At 39.8% G+C, this 14,423-nt stretch overlaps 1 protein-coding gene across 1 annotated transcript in view; it reads right to left on the reverse strand.

Annotated features, from left to right (window-relative positions):
• Positions 1-1,225: 1,225 nt before the first annotated feature.
• LOC122801338 (receptor-type tyrosine-protein phosphatase eta-like) overlaps positions 1,226-14,423 on the reverse strand; it is a 110,562-nt gene continuing 97,364 nt past the window's right edge. The window contains exons 4-5 of the mRNA XM_044070878.1: positions 9,268-9,528; positions 1,226-1,497 (exon numbers count right to left, since the gene is read on the reverse strand). Coding sequence (XP_043926813.1) covers positions 1,226-1,497; positions 9,268-9,528 — 533 coding nt within the window. The remainder of the gene's footprint in view (positions 1,498-9,267; positions 9,529-14,423) is intronic.

Genomic DNA, 14,423 nt, shown 5'->3' on the forward strand with positions numbered 1-14,423 from the left:
TGTGTGTGTGTGTGTGTGTGTGTGTGTGTGTGTGTGTGTGTGTGTGTGTGTGTGTGTGTAATCACAGTAATCTCTTCTCCTTAAAACCAGTCCCAACCTCATATATAAAGTCACTCCTTCTAAAACTAAAACCTTGCTCTCCCTCCTCTGACAACCTACCAGCCACTTTCCTCAAATTAGCTGCTGAATACATTGCTTATCCAGTATATATCTTGATTAATAGATCTATCCAGGAATCTACAGTGCCAGATATTTGGAAATCCTTCTTCACCACCCCATTGCATAAAGGGGGAAACTCTACAGAACCATCAAACTTTCGCCCAATTGCCATCCTCTGTCTAAACTCATGAAAAAATGGGTACACTCTCAACTCTATCACTATCTCCTCCAACAGAACCTCCTCACACCCTCCCAACATGGCTTTTGCCCTAACCGCAGCACCTCTACAGCTTTCCTGTGATTTACACACACAATAGCTGAAGCTCGAGACAAAAACCTCCTAGTATCCAGCCTATTTCTTGATCTCTCAAAAGCTTTCGACACTGTCTCTCACCCATTACTCCTGACTAAACTTTCTAAACTCTGTCTTGCTCCCTCCACCCTTACCTTCTTCTTTAGTTATTTGTCCGACAGACGGCAATCTGTTTGTTGGCTCTCCGCTTGCCCACCATACCTCCCTGTAACTACTGGGGTGCCCGAAGGCTCCATCCTGGGTCGTCTCCTCTTCAACATCTTTACAAATGAACTATATAGCTCCTGCAAACAATCAGTACAAGTCCAATATGCTGATGATTCAACACTCATCTGTTCTTCCAATAACATCTCTGACCTCCATTCACTCACCCAGGACACATTTCTATCAGTGGAAAAATGGCTAGCTGAAAATCTACTTATCCTAAACCCTAAGATATATATAAAATAAATAGATATATATATATATATATTTATATATAATTTTAGGAAAGTGACATAAAGCATATGCACCCAGAAAAACCCTGATTACCTCTCTATTTTGCTGCATTATTTACCTGAAACTGTGTATTGTTCAGCCGAAAAACAATGTGGTCAATAAAGTTTTAAATATCTAACCACTTCCTAGTACAAGAAAATAATGTTTTTCTCCAAAATAGCATTATTGTGGCAACAAGGTACATGTTTCATGTGGTGGTGAAATCGTTATAAGTAAAACAGAATACCTGCATTGAAGAGCAGAACAAAGAGAAATCTAAATCTTACTTGTAAAGACAGAAAAGCCTTTTGCTTCTCCTTTTGTCATTCCATCAGCAGTTACTGCTGCAACTATAAATGTGACCTCATCCCCACAAGGGAGATTACTTATCAGTGTTGATGTTCCAGAAACAACCTGTTCTTCTGCTGGTGAGGAACCACCTGTGACGAGGTATGTAACAGGCCCACAACCATCAGTATAGTTCCAGCTTAATACCAAAGATGATGGTTTTATTTCAGAGGCCCATAGATCAGAGACTGGAAGAGGGGCTGTGAAGGAAAATGAAACATAAGGATAGAAGGATGGGTGAATAATAATGATTTTTTAATTCATTTTGCATCTGGGTATTTGTCTAGAAATTTTTACATAACACTTCAAATATTACAAATACGAGTTGAACATCTCATACTCAGAAAAGGCCAGTAGATGTGGGAAATCCAAAATGCTAAGTTAAGGAGATATTCCCTTTCCCTTGGGATTGTGAGATATCAGAGTTTAGTATATGTAATTAGCAGGGGTGGGGTGATAGCCCCAGAGTGGTATTGCAGGTGGGTTTAACTTTGCACTTGCTTTAGTCTGATCTGGTGTAATTTCTGAAACATGTTAAGAATTAGTTTATGTCTTTTGGTTTTTACATTAGGTTGTTATGGTGTCAGTGGAGATGGTCATTCTAAAAATGTCTCCCGTGTATGTGTGTGTGTGTGTGTGTGTGTGTGTGTGTGTGTGTGTGTGTGTGTGTGTATGTGTGTGTATGTGTATGCATATATATATATATATATGTATGTATGTATATGAAGAAAACTGCATGTAACATGCATTTATACAAAAATATATAAATATATCTAACTATATATTATATATATATATATATATATATATATATATATATATATATATATATATACATGAATATCTATAGTAACAGTGTCTGTTATTCTAAAAGTGTATTAGTTCTGGTTTAAGCACTTGGGCTTCAGGCCAGTTATTTTACATTAAGAAGGTTTGTGGTCTGGACTCTTGGTGGAGGAGAGGCTGGACTCTGCCCTTCTGAGCTGGGAATTTCTGGTTAAAGGCTTATAGTGCCTGCATATTTGAACTGTTTCTTACTGAAATTGATGCGCCTTGTTTGCTGTAGCATAGACTAGATCCAGGCCTGCTGAATCTAGCTTTCTTTGTATAACCTGAGCACTAATCCAGGCCTTCTTAAAAGTATTCAATTGTATTTATTACTGCTTGGTAGTAACCTGATTAAAGTGTAGCTATAGCTCTAAGTGTTTTGGTTTAATCACTTGGGCTTCAGACCAGTTGTTTTACATTAAGAAGGTTTGTGGTCTGCACTGTTGTGGTAGGACAGGTAGCCTACATCCTTCTAAGATGGGAACTGCTGATTGAAGGCTCAGTGTCTGATATTCTAAAAGTGTATTAGTTCTGGTTTAAGCACTTGGGCTTCAGGCAAGTTATTTTACATTAAGAAGGTTCGTGGTCTGCACTCTTGTGGGAGGAGAGGCTGGACTCTGCCCTTCTGAGCTGGGAATTTCTGGTTAAAGGCTTATAATGCCTGCATATTTGAACTGTTTCTTACTGAAATTGGTGTGCCTTGTTTGCTGTAGCATAGACTTGATCCAGGCCTGCTGAATCTAGCTTTGTTTGTATAACTTGAGCACTAATCCAGGCCTTCGTTTTTGGAGAAGGTTCCCCTGCACCCCAGTGGCAGGAGTGTGCAGTTAGAACTTGTCTGATTGACGACTACAGGAACAGGGCTGTTTTGAGAATTTTTTACTGGTTAATTGGGTAATTTGTTTAAAAGCCTTTTCTGATTGCTTGTAGTCATCTACAGCTGTATTAAGTGCATTTTTTTACCATTTGTAGTCGTTTAAAGCTGTTTTAAATGTATTTTTTTCTGTTTTTGCCTTATCTTTTCAAAAAGTTAATGTCCTTGTTTCCCACCTTTCTAAGCTAGTATAGTCCAGTTTTCAGGCTAGTGCTGAATTCAGGGCTGTGTTACAATTTTCTGAGTTGCCCATACCTTACTTGGATAGAAGGAGGTTTCTCTGTTCACCTGTGAGAGAAGGAGTTTGAGCAGCCATCTGTACCTGGAGGAGTGGTTCCAGCCCAGAAGTTAGTAGTTTATAGGCCATTTTGGGCTAATTTCTATCTCTTTCATTTCCCTGCTGTAAAAACCATGTTTGCATGGTTTTGCACGTCTGGACAGTGCCGGTTAGCTAGGGCTAAATTTATCCCGGCTCCACCAAGTCTCCTCTTCAGTTTTTCCTTTGAAAGTAGTCTAACTCTCAACCTAAGCACTTAAAAAGCATCCTGCAGTCCAGCACTTGCTCAGACCTAATAGCAAGCACTAATATACCCCGACACTTGATTGCCCAGCAGGGCAAGGCTCATTATTCACCCCTCACCAACCAAGCGACTAAGCAGCTCACCCTACTATTCAGGCATGACCAAAGGGCAATTTCAGGTATACTCTCCAATCCAGCTGGTGAACCTGGGTATCCTGAAGCAATGTTACAACTGCCCCATGTATACAACCCTCTCTTCCTACCACAAAACATTAACATATGTGAGAGATGCAATTATATGGCTAAATTGGAGGCTAAGCTCTCTCCACCCAAGACTGGAACAGGCAGTCATGAGGAGAAGGTTAACACTTGTACCACATCTCCAGCTTCACATAGACATACTAAACCAGCACTGGCAAAAAATACACATAAATACACGAAATCATAATTGGAGGCTCTAAATAAAAACCTGCAAAAGCATCAGAGACCTCCAAAGCAGACACCAAAAAAAACTGCACCTACCATCACAAACCAGACAACACATAAAACACAAAATCAGTGTGCCACACAATCACAGCCCTTAAGGCGAAATAACATACCTAACACACTAGTAATAGGCAACTCTATAGTCAGACCTCACGGCAAGTGACAGTGACAAGTGGAGTACCACAGGGTTCTGTCCTGGGACCTCTCCTGTTTGGTATCTACTTCTCTGAAGTACAGGCTAACACAGGAGGCCTCTGGCTAACGAAGTTCGCAGATGACTGCAAACTAGAAGCCATAGTCAAGTCCCCAAATGATGTGGACATCCTACAGAAGGGCCTCACTGAGACAGATGCCTGATGTCAGAGCCATGGTCTCAAGCTCAATGCCTAAAAGGTGCAGTGTCATCCCCTTTGGTAAAAACTCTGTACCCATGAACTACCACATAGGCAGCAATCTACTTAACACCGAATGCGTGATAAGAAACCTTGGGACCTAGGTGGACAGTAGTCTCTCCTCTGATAGTCACATCACTGCAGTAGTCAGGAAGTCCTTCTACATGGCACACCTCATCATAAAAGGGTTCTCATCCAGGAAAAAAGAGGTCATTGTTCCTCTCTACTCGACACTCATTAGTCCCATTATAGAGTACAACGCCCCTTTTGGAATGTACCTCACAAGACATCTGCAGCAGCTGGAAAGGCCACAGAAGTACCTCACAAAGAGGATTACTGGCCTCAAACAAATGCCCTACACTGACCGCCTCAAAAAACTCCAGCTTTACTCCATAGCATATCGCCTACTCTGAGGTGATCTCTGCCTAACATATAAAGCTATGTCAAACCCAGAGCTGTTGAACATGCTACACCTAAGGAAATCCCAATCCATCCGAGCTACATGCTCTAGGGACCTAAACCTTGTCACCACAATAAACAGGACATGCTGGAGGGACAGATTCCTGTCCCAGAGACTTCCTATACTATGGAACAGGCTACCCATCTATGTCAAGCAAAGTCCTTCATTAGCACTCTTCAAGAAAAATCTTGATGAGTGGATGGGAAATACACCCTGGGGATCACGTCTGTGTCTCTGCTCGACAGTGGCACAGGAAAATAACTTTCTTGGGTGGCGTAAGCCAGGGAACCTTGTTGGCTAGGCTTACGTAGGCCCTTGGGCCGATAGCCTAGTACCTACCTATGAACCTATAAACCCACCTCCGTAAACAGCACAAATAAAAAAATGAGTTATGCTACTCAATGCCAGGAGTTTAAACCTCAAAATGCACATGCTCGAAGCACTCCTCAGTATGGAGAACGTCAACATCTGTGCAGTAACTGAAACCTGGTTCAAGGCTCCACAGAGCACCCCAGCACTATTGGGCTACAACTCATACCACACATTTCGGTCACAGAACATGGACCGAAACACAAAAGGAGGGGGAGTATCCATATTTATCAAGGATACCTACACCTCCAGGTTAGTGGCACAGCATGATACCTCCGAGATCATCCATGTGCAACTAACATCAGACAAATCTGCAATGCAAATTGTGGCCTGCTACAGATCACCCTCCATGACCCAGGACCACCACTCCGCCTTTATGGAGACACTAGAAAACATGAAGGTCCTACCAATCACCTGGATATTAAGTGATTTCAATTACCCTACCGTTAACTGGGAAAACTACTCAAGTATAACCTCCCAGGTCCAGCGCTTCCTGGAATTTATCAACTCAAATGCCTTGGATCAGCTGGTAAACTCCCCTACCAGAGGTGAAAACATATTGGACCTGGTCATCACCAACATGGGCGACAGGTGTTCCACACTGGAGGTCAACCCATCAGACCATAAACTAATCACTCTGGATGTCCACACCACACCACCACCTCCTACCAAGGAAACCAGTGAAAAACTTTTCTATAGCAAACTTCACCTTACTTAAGACAGAGGTGGTAAGTTTCACAGCCCCCACGCTAAAGGATAACAGTGTCCAAGATGCAGGAACCTTTACAAATGCACTCTATGAGCACCTACAAGGATGCATGGATTGTGCCATCCCTAGCAAAACCAAGACTCACTCCTGTAAGAGAAGGAAACCAGTCTGGTGGACCCCTGCCATAAACAGCCTATACAATAGAAGGAGGAAACTAGTTCAGAAAAAAAGCAAATCCCAAGAAGGAAAGACATCCCTGATCAATATCAGTAAGAAACTAAGGTCCCTCATAAAATCCTCCAAGGCTAACTTCGAAAGAAAAATAGCCAAGGATTCAAAAGATAACCACAATGCCTTCTTTAGCTATGTCAAGAATCTGTGGCTACTCACAGATATGCTCTGAGCTAGTGCAAAATAGCACAAAATATACTGATCCCACTGATATTGCCAACATCCTGGCAGATAGATTCAGTGCAAACTTCACCCCCCTCTCACCCTCAAAAGGGCCCACAACAATACCGGAAAAGTGTAGTGTCCCGGAAATCACAGACACACAGGTGAAAACAGCCCTTTCAAAAGCCGAAAGCACAGGGTCAATGGGGCCAGATGGTGTCCCAGGCTGTGTCTTGCATGAACTACAGAATGAACTAACCCCCCTCCTAAACACACTGTTCAGCCTCAGCCTCCCCACAGGCTATGTGCCCATAGAATGGCATACAGCATCGGTTATTTTGCTCCACAAAGGAGGGGCCACAACTGACCCTGGTAACTATTGCGCCATAAGCCTGACTAGTCTGGTCTGCAAGGCTATGGAGCGCATCATCAAGAACCTCATTAACAAAGACATTGGGAACCTCCAGACACTTGAACTGACCCAGTTCGGCTTTATTAAGGGCAGATCATGCCTACTAAACCTGGTTGACTTCTTCTGGACAGTCATCAAGACCATAGATGAGGGAAAGGCAGTTCACACAGCCTACCCTGACCTCACCAAGGCTTTTGACACCATTCCCCACTCGAGAATTATAGAAAAACTCACCAGCCTAAACATAAACCCCTACGTCACGAGATGGGTTGCCAAATGGCTTACAGACAGAACTCACACGTTAAGAATAGTGGGCTCCAGGTCCGACTCTAAACCAGTCACAAGTGGTGTCCCACAAGGCTCGGTCCTGTGACCCCTACTGTTCGGCATATAGTTCTTAGAAGTACAGGCAAACACAGGAGGACTATGGCTAACCAAGTTCGCCGATGACTGCAAACTGGGAGCCATAATTGACTCTCCGGCTGAAACAGACATTCTCCAAAAAGGCCTTACTGAGACAGACACCTGGTGCCAAAGTCATGGTCTCAAGCTAACTGCCAAAACATGCATAGTCATCGCATTTGGGAAAAGCAAAACATCCAAGAATTACCACATAGGTGGCAGCCCCCTTAATACAGAAGAGGTAATAAGAGATCTGGGGACCCAGAAAGATAGTAATCTCTCCTTTGGCAATCATATTGCCAAAGTAGTTAGGAAATCCTTTTATGTAGCCCATTTAATTACTAAAGGGTTCGTATCTAGAAATGAAGAGGTTATAGTGCCTCTCAACCCGTCACTCATCAGACCCATCATAGAATACAATGCCCCATTTCGGATGTACCTCACAAGACACTTCCAACAGCTGAAAAGACCACAAAATCACCTCACCAAGAGGATTACTGGCCTCAAACATATGTCCTATGCAGCCCGATTGGAAAAACTCCAGCTGTACTCAGTGGCATATCGCTTACTCAGAGGTAATCTCTGCCTGACTTTCAAAGCCATGTCCAACTCAGAATTGATGGACATGCTCCACCTAAAAAAATCCAAGTCACTGCGAGCCACTCACTCTAGTGAGCTAAACCTCGCCACAACAATAAATAGAACATGCTGGAGGGATAGATTCCTGTCACAGAGACTCCCCATGCTTTGGAACAAAATTCCTAACTACATTAGGCAGAGCCCCTCACTAATACTCTTCATGAAAAACCTTGACGAGTGGATGGATAACAGAAAATACACCCCTGGGATCACTTCATTGGCTCTTCTTGACAGAGGCTCAGTTAATTAATCAATGGGGTGGCAAAAGCTGACACACTCTGGCTAGGCTTATAAATGCCTTCAGGCAGATAGCCTAGTTTCTACCTATGAACCTATGAACCTATGCATACATGTATATATATATATATATATATATATATATATATATATATATATATACATGTGTATATATATATATATATATATATATATATATATATATATATATATATATATATATATATATATATATTATATATGTGTATGTACACCTACAAATATAGAGATATATTTAAATGTATACATTTAAAAAGCAAACAGGAATATCTCTGACAAGGATATTTTCTGTAAAGATTTGCCACAGGCACATTGATAAGAAAGTGTGGCAAAATAAAATTAAATCTTTTGTATTTCACAGGGAAAACCCTGCACTCACACTATTCGTGCTACTTTTATGTACTAACTCTGAAGTCATACAACAATGTGAAAATATTAAAACTTCTGAAAAACCCTGCAAAACATTCTTAGACTATATCTTACCCCAAATAATTGAAGACCAGTGGATAATGCATAAAAATATAACCTTAATTCACATGTTGACAAATGACTCACTGAATGAGTAAAAGTGCACCAATATATACGTGTGTGTGTGTGTGTGTGTGTGTGTATGTATATATATATATATATATATATATATATATATATATATATATATATATATGTTTCTCTGCATCTCTCTCTGTCTCTCTCTGTCTCTATATATATATATATATATATATATATATATATATATATATATATATATATATATATATATAAATATATATATGAATATATATATATATATATCTATATATATCTTGATATATTTTTATACCTATATATCTCTATAAATAGGTATATATACATACACACACACACATATATATATATATATATATGTATGTGTGTATAAATATATATATATATATATATATATATATATATATATATATATATAGTATAAAGCATATCCAACTAGAAACACCCTCACTGCCTCTCTAGTCTGCTGCATCAGTTACTTGAAACTGTGTATTATTTGGCAGAAAAAGAATGTCCTCAATATTTTTAAATGTCTAACCACTTCATAGTATGAGAAATTAATGTTTCTCTACAGAATAACATTATTTTGGAAGCAATGTACCTCCTTCATATGGTGCTGAATTTATTAAGAATAAAATAGAAAACTTGCATTGAAGAGCAGAGGAAAGACAAATGAAAATCTTACTTGTAAAGACGGAAAAGTCTTTTGCTTCTCCTTGTGTTGATCTATCAGCAGCTACCGCGACAACTGTAAATGTGACCTCATCCCCACAGGGGAGATCTGTTATTAGTGTTGATGTTCCAGAAACAACCTGTCCTTTGGCTGGCAAGGAACCACCTGTGACGATGTATGTAACAGGACCACAACCATCAGTATAGTTCCAGTTTAACACTAAAGACGATGGTGTTATTTCCGAGGCCCATAGATCAGAGACTGCAAGAGGTTCTGTGAAGGAAAGTGAAACATAAGGATGAAAATGGCTGGATAATACTGATTTTTTAATAAATTTTACATCTGACTATTTGTGTAGATATTTTTACATAACACTTCAAAGATTACTAATACCAGTTGAACATCTCTAACACATAAAAGGTCAGTAGATATGAAAGATCGCACTGCTCAGGTAAGAAGATATTCCCTTTCCCCGGGATTGTGAGATATCAGACTTTAGTATATATAATTAGCAGGGGTGGGGTGACAGCCCCAGAGTGGTGTTGCAGGTGGTTTTAACCCATTGCAGAAACACTTGCACTTGCTTTCGCTAGATCCGGAGTAATTTCTGAAACATGCAAAGAATGAATTGATGCCTTTTTGCTTTTACATTAGGTTTTTAATGGGGGTCAGTGGAGTTAGTCATTCAAATCATATCTCCGATAGGTACACATATTTGTTTGCGCATGTGTGTGTGTCTGTGTGTGTGTGTTGTGTGCATGTATCTATATATATATATATATATATATATATATATATATATATATATATATATATATATACATACATATATATGTATATATATATATATATATATATATATATATATATATATATATATATATATATATATAATATATATATACACACATATATATGTGTGTATGGGACCTTGTTGTTACATTGAAAGTACGGTTCATCAAACCGTACTTCGGAGAACTCACTTACACGAAAGTGCATAATATCAAAAATGCACTTTTGCGGATAAAAAAAAAAACACACTAAACACTATTATGGAGGGATCAAGCCCCATGCACCCCCCCCTACTTTAATATTCCCACTCTGAGATCGCACTACAGTGGGGAAAAGGGAATATTTCCTTATCCCCACTGTACCATGATCTCAGCAAGAGTTTGCTTAGTTGTACATCAACATTACACATTGATGTACAACTAACATTACATGCAAACTGCATGGTTTTTTTTTGTTTGTTTTTTTTAGAAAAAGTGCATTTTTGATAAAATGCACTTTCGCTAAAGTGGGTCCATAAAAGTACGGTTCATGAACCATACTTTCGATGTAACCCCAAGGACCCATATATATAGCTCTATATATATATATATATATATATATATATATATATATATATATATGGTTCTACCTGACATAGTCGAAACCACACAACACCGACAACCACATCACCGACACCACATATTCGACAGTCCATAAACACGAAACCACACATAACCGACAACGAAATAACCGACGGTACACAAACACGAAACCCCATACACTGCACACACCACAATAACAATTAAAACAAAACACATCCCCATTCCACAAACCACACACACAACACAAGCACACCAAAATCCTTACAAGCCCACACTAAACCTTACCCTAACCCTAAGGTCCGTCACTATCGCACACTTACCTACCCGCCCCTAACCCTAACTCACTTAACCGCCCCTATCGCCCCTAACCCTAACTCACTTAACCCACCCCTATCGCTCCTAACCCTAACTCACTTAACCCACCCCTATCGCTCCCTAACCCTAACTCACTTAACCCACCCCTATCGCTCCCTAACCCTAACTCACTTAACCCACCCCTATCCCCACAGACCGTCAATCTCCACACTTACCTGCCTCGCACCCTAACGTCCGTCACTACCAAGATACTCACACAGCCTTTCCCCATGTCGGCATCCTCGGCGTTGGTGTTGTCATCCGTCGTGTCGGTCTTCTGCATTGTCGATGTTCTGCCACTCGCGATTGGGTCTTCTTCGATGTCGATCTTCTGGAGCTCATTCCGTTGTCGGTCTTCTGCGCTGTCGACGAAGTCAGGTAGAACCATATATATATATATATATATATATATATATATGTATATACACACACACACACACACACACACACACACACACACACACACACACACACACACACACACACACACACACACACACACACACACACACACACACACACACACACACGCACACACACACACGCGCACACACACGCACACACACAGACACACACACAAAACTTCAAAAAGATTGTATAAAATAAATGAAAACTTATAACACAGGACAAAACACCCACAAACCTGTACTTAGCTCTTTCATCCTTTACTAACTGATAAGGACTTAATCGGATTAATTAAAACTGCAGAACAGTATATAAATATGACACAAAGAAGGCAGTTCCTAAGAATCAATTAGCCAATAAATAAAAATTTACATTTGAAACATAGTGCTCTATTTAAAACAATCCAATAAAGAACTATCCAAGTGAAACATTTTGAAGTGGACCAGTAATAGAATCCTATCAGTAGGTAGTGATGAAAGTTAATGACGTGTATCAGTTAGTAGAGCAAACATCACAAAAGCTATAACACAAGAGCCTTAATACATGTAAAATAAGAGACTTAATATTAATAATGTATTCATAATCAGCGGTGCCATTTAAGTGCACACTTGATGTTTAAATTTTCATTCACACCAGGTGGGGCATCCACATTAATTCTCAGCTGCCATAATAATTGCCTGACCTCTAAATCAGTGTTTGCATCTCCAAAAAATCGATTAACTTTTTCCAATATAATAAATTTAAAGCAAGTAAAATTCTGGGAATGTAGGATATACTTGGCTAGAGCATTTCGCAAGTCTAAATTTCTGATCGCTGCACAGTGCTCTTTAATTCTTGTAGACATTTTGCGAGTGGTTTTCCCAACATAAAAAAATGAGCATGGAACACATGTAGCAGTGTAAACCACAAATAAAGATTTACAGTCAAAATGTTTCTGAAAAGAAACTGAGAAATTATGTTTGAAAATAAAACTGGTGCCTTCTACAATGTATGCACAGGCTATACAAGTTCCACAGGAAAACATTCCTACTATGTAGCTATCATTAATAACTGGACTGTCTCTCTCTCTCTCTCTCTAGATATATATATATATATATATATATATATATATATATATATATATATATGTGTATACATTTAGGAAAATGGTATAAAGCATATGCACCTAGAAAAGCCCTCACTGCTTCTCTAGTCTGCTGCATGCATTACTTGAAACATTCTATTGTTCAGCAGAATAAGAATGTCCTTACTATAGTTTTAACTTTCTAACCACTTCATAGTATGAAAAGAATTTGCATTTCTCTCTACAATAGCATTGTTGTATAAGCAAGGCATTTCCTTTATATGGTGCTGAATTTATTAATAAAATAGAATATATGCATTGAAGAGCTGAGAAAAGGGAAGGCTAACTCTTACTTGTAAAGACAAAAAATGAGGTTTGGTAACTGATCAATTTGTCCAGGGACATCTTCAGATCGGGGGTTTAGATAGAAATAGTAATGGGTTTTAGGAGGGTAAAGGAAGAAACTATGGGGGGAAGAAAAGGGTTAAATATGAAAATAGGATGATTAGGAGGAAGTGAGGTAAGTGTAGGGAGGGTCTAAATAAGTTTTGTGAGAGTCTAACTGGGTATGATATCACATTTTGTCATGAACTTGCTTTTGCAAGTATTACATCCATGATGACCTGTTGGTACTGTGGTACATGTAGGCCTTGGTCTTCTTTTGGTCAGAAATTGGAATTGCGGGAATTTTTGCATAAAGAGAAAAGGGATTTTAGCTGTGGTGGGCATGTTTTTTTGGTTTACCTGGTGGGTAATAGCTTCACTGAGATATTTTTTTCCCTTCTCATTGGTAGTGTGTGTTTTGATGAGAGCAACAGTTTCGCAGGCTGTTTCATGGGTTGGGAAGCAGCTGCATGCATTAGCTGTTGCCATGTATGAGCAGTTGTATGGGGTGTGTGCTTCGAAACATACTTCTCAACTGTGCAGATTTTTTCTGTTATTTTATCCACTTTTTAATTTGACACAGCAATAATAAAAAATTGTTCCTGTTTTCAGCCTTTGCCTTGCCTGGTGGTAGTGTGTCAAGGCAGATCCAAACTTCTTATTCTAAGAGTTTGAGAGGTATGGCTCAAAGGGTTTATCAGTGCCCCTAGCTGCTCCTGGGCTTGGTAGCATTCTTGAATTTGGAACTTTGTGCAGCAGAGCGTCTTGTTAAATTGCAATTCACCCACATATGCCATTTTTCTGGCTGCAAATTATCTTTACAACATTAGCTAACAAAAATTTCGTTACAGCTTCATCCAGTGAGTGAGGGTCTTTAGAGCTTATTCACAGGCTTTGTGAGGCCAGTGAGTTATAGACTTAGTCATGCATGTGCATAGTTTGACTTCTGGTAGAGGGGAAGGGGAGGCATGCTTAGTACTGAATCATGGTCCAGACTGGCGTGAACACAGTACAGATTCTCACCTAATGTCTGTACTCAGTCTGTTTCATGGAATCAAACCCCAGCTGGATAAGCAATGTGATGAATACTTTTGCTGCAGATCTTTGTGGTGTTTGCTGCAGATGTTTGTAGTGGGGTGCCAAGAGTGGGAACTGAGACACACTTTGTAGCAAATTACATGGTGGGGGTGAACCAGAAATCCTAGGGCAGTTGTTCCTCACAGTGAACAGTACAAAAACTGCAGTTGTGTTTTTTGACTGTGTTGAAGTATATGGGGATACTGGTTTTCCAGGGATTGCTTGTGGCCACTGTGAGTCGCTAGATTATTGCTCTTGGTTGCTTTGTTGTGTTTTGCAAGATGGCAGTTGGAGCCATGAATTTGTTCATGTTTGGTGCCTATAAAACACTGACGTGTTAAATGTGATATGGAAAGTCTTCAGGTGAGGTGTGGCTTCTATTGGCTTCCTGCATGGCTGGGAGAGCTTGTAGAGAATCTGATTTTATCCAGAGCTATCGGCTTTGATAAACAGGATCTTAGTCTGTGCTGAATGGAGCTACGCTCCCTGTGGGATCTACTGTTTTCTGTTCC

The sequence above is a fragment of the Protopterus annectens genome, chromosome 4.part1 (assembly GCF_019279795.1).
Source record: "Protopterus annectens isolate FY-2018-M chromosome 4.part1, PAN1.0, whole genome shotgun sequence".
NCBI classification, from domain to species: Eukaryota; Metazoa; Chordata; order Ceratodontiformes; family Protopteridae; genus Protopterus; species Protopterus annectens.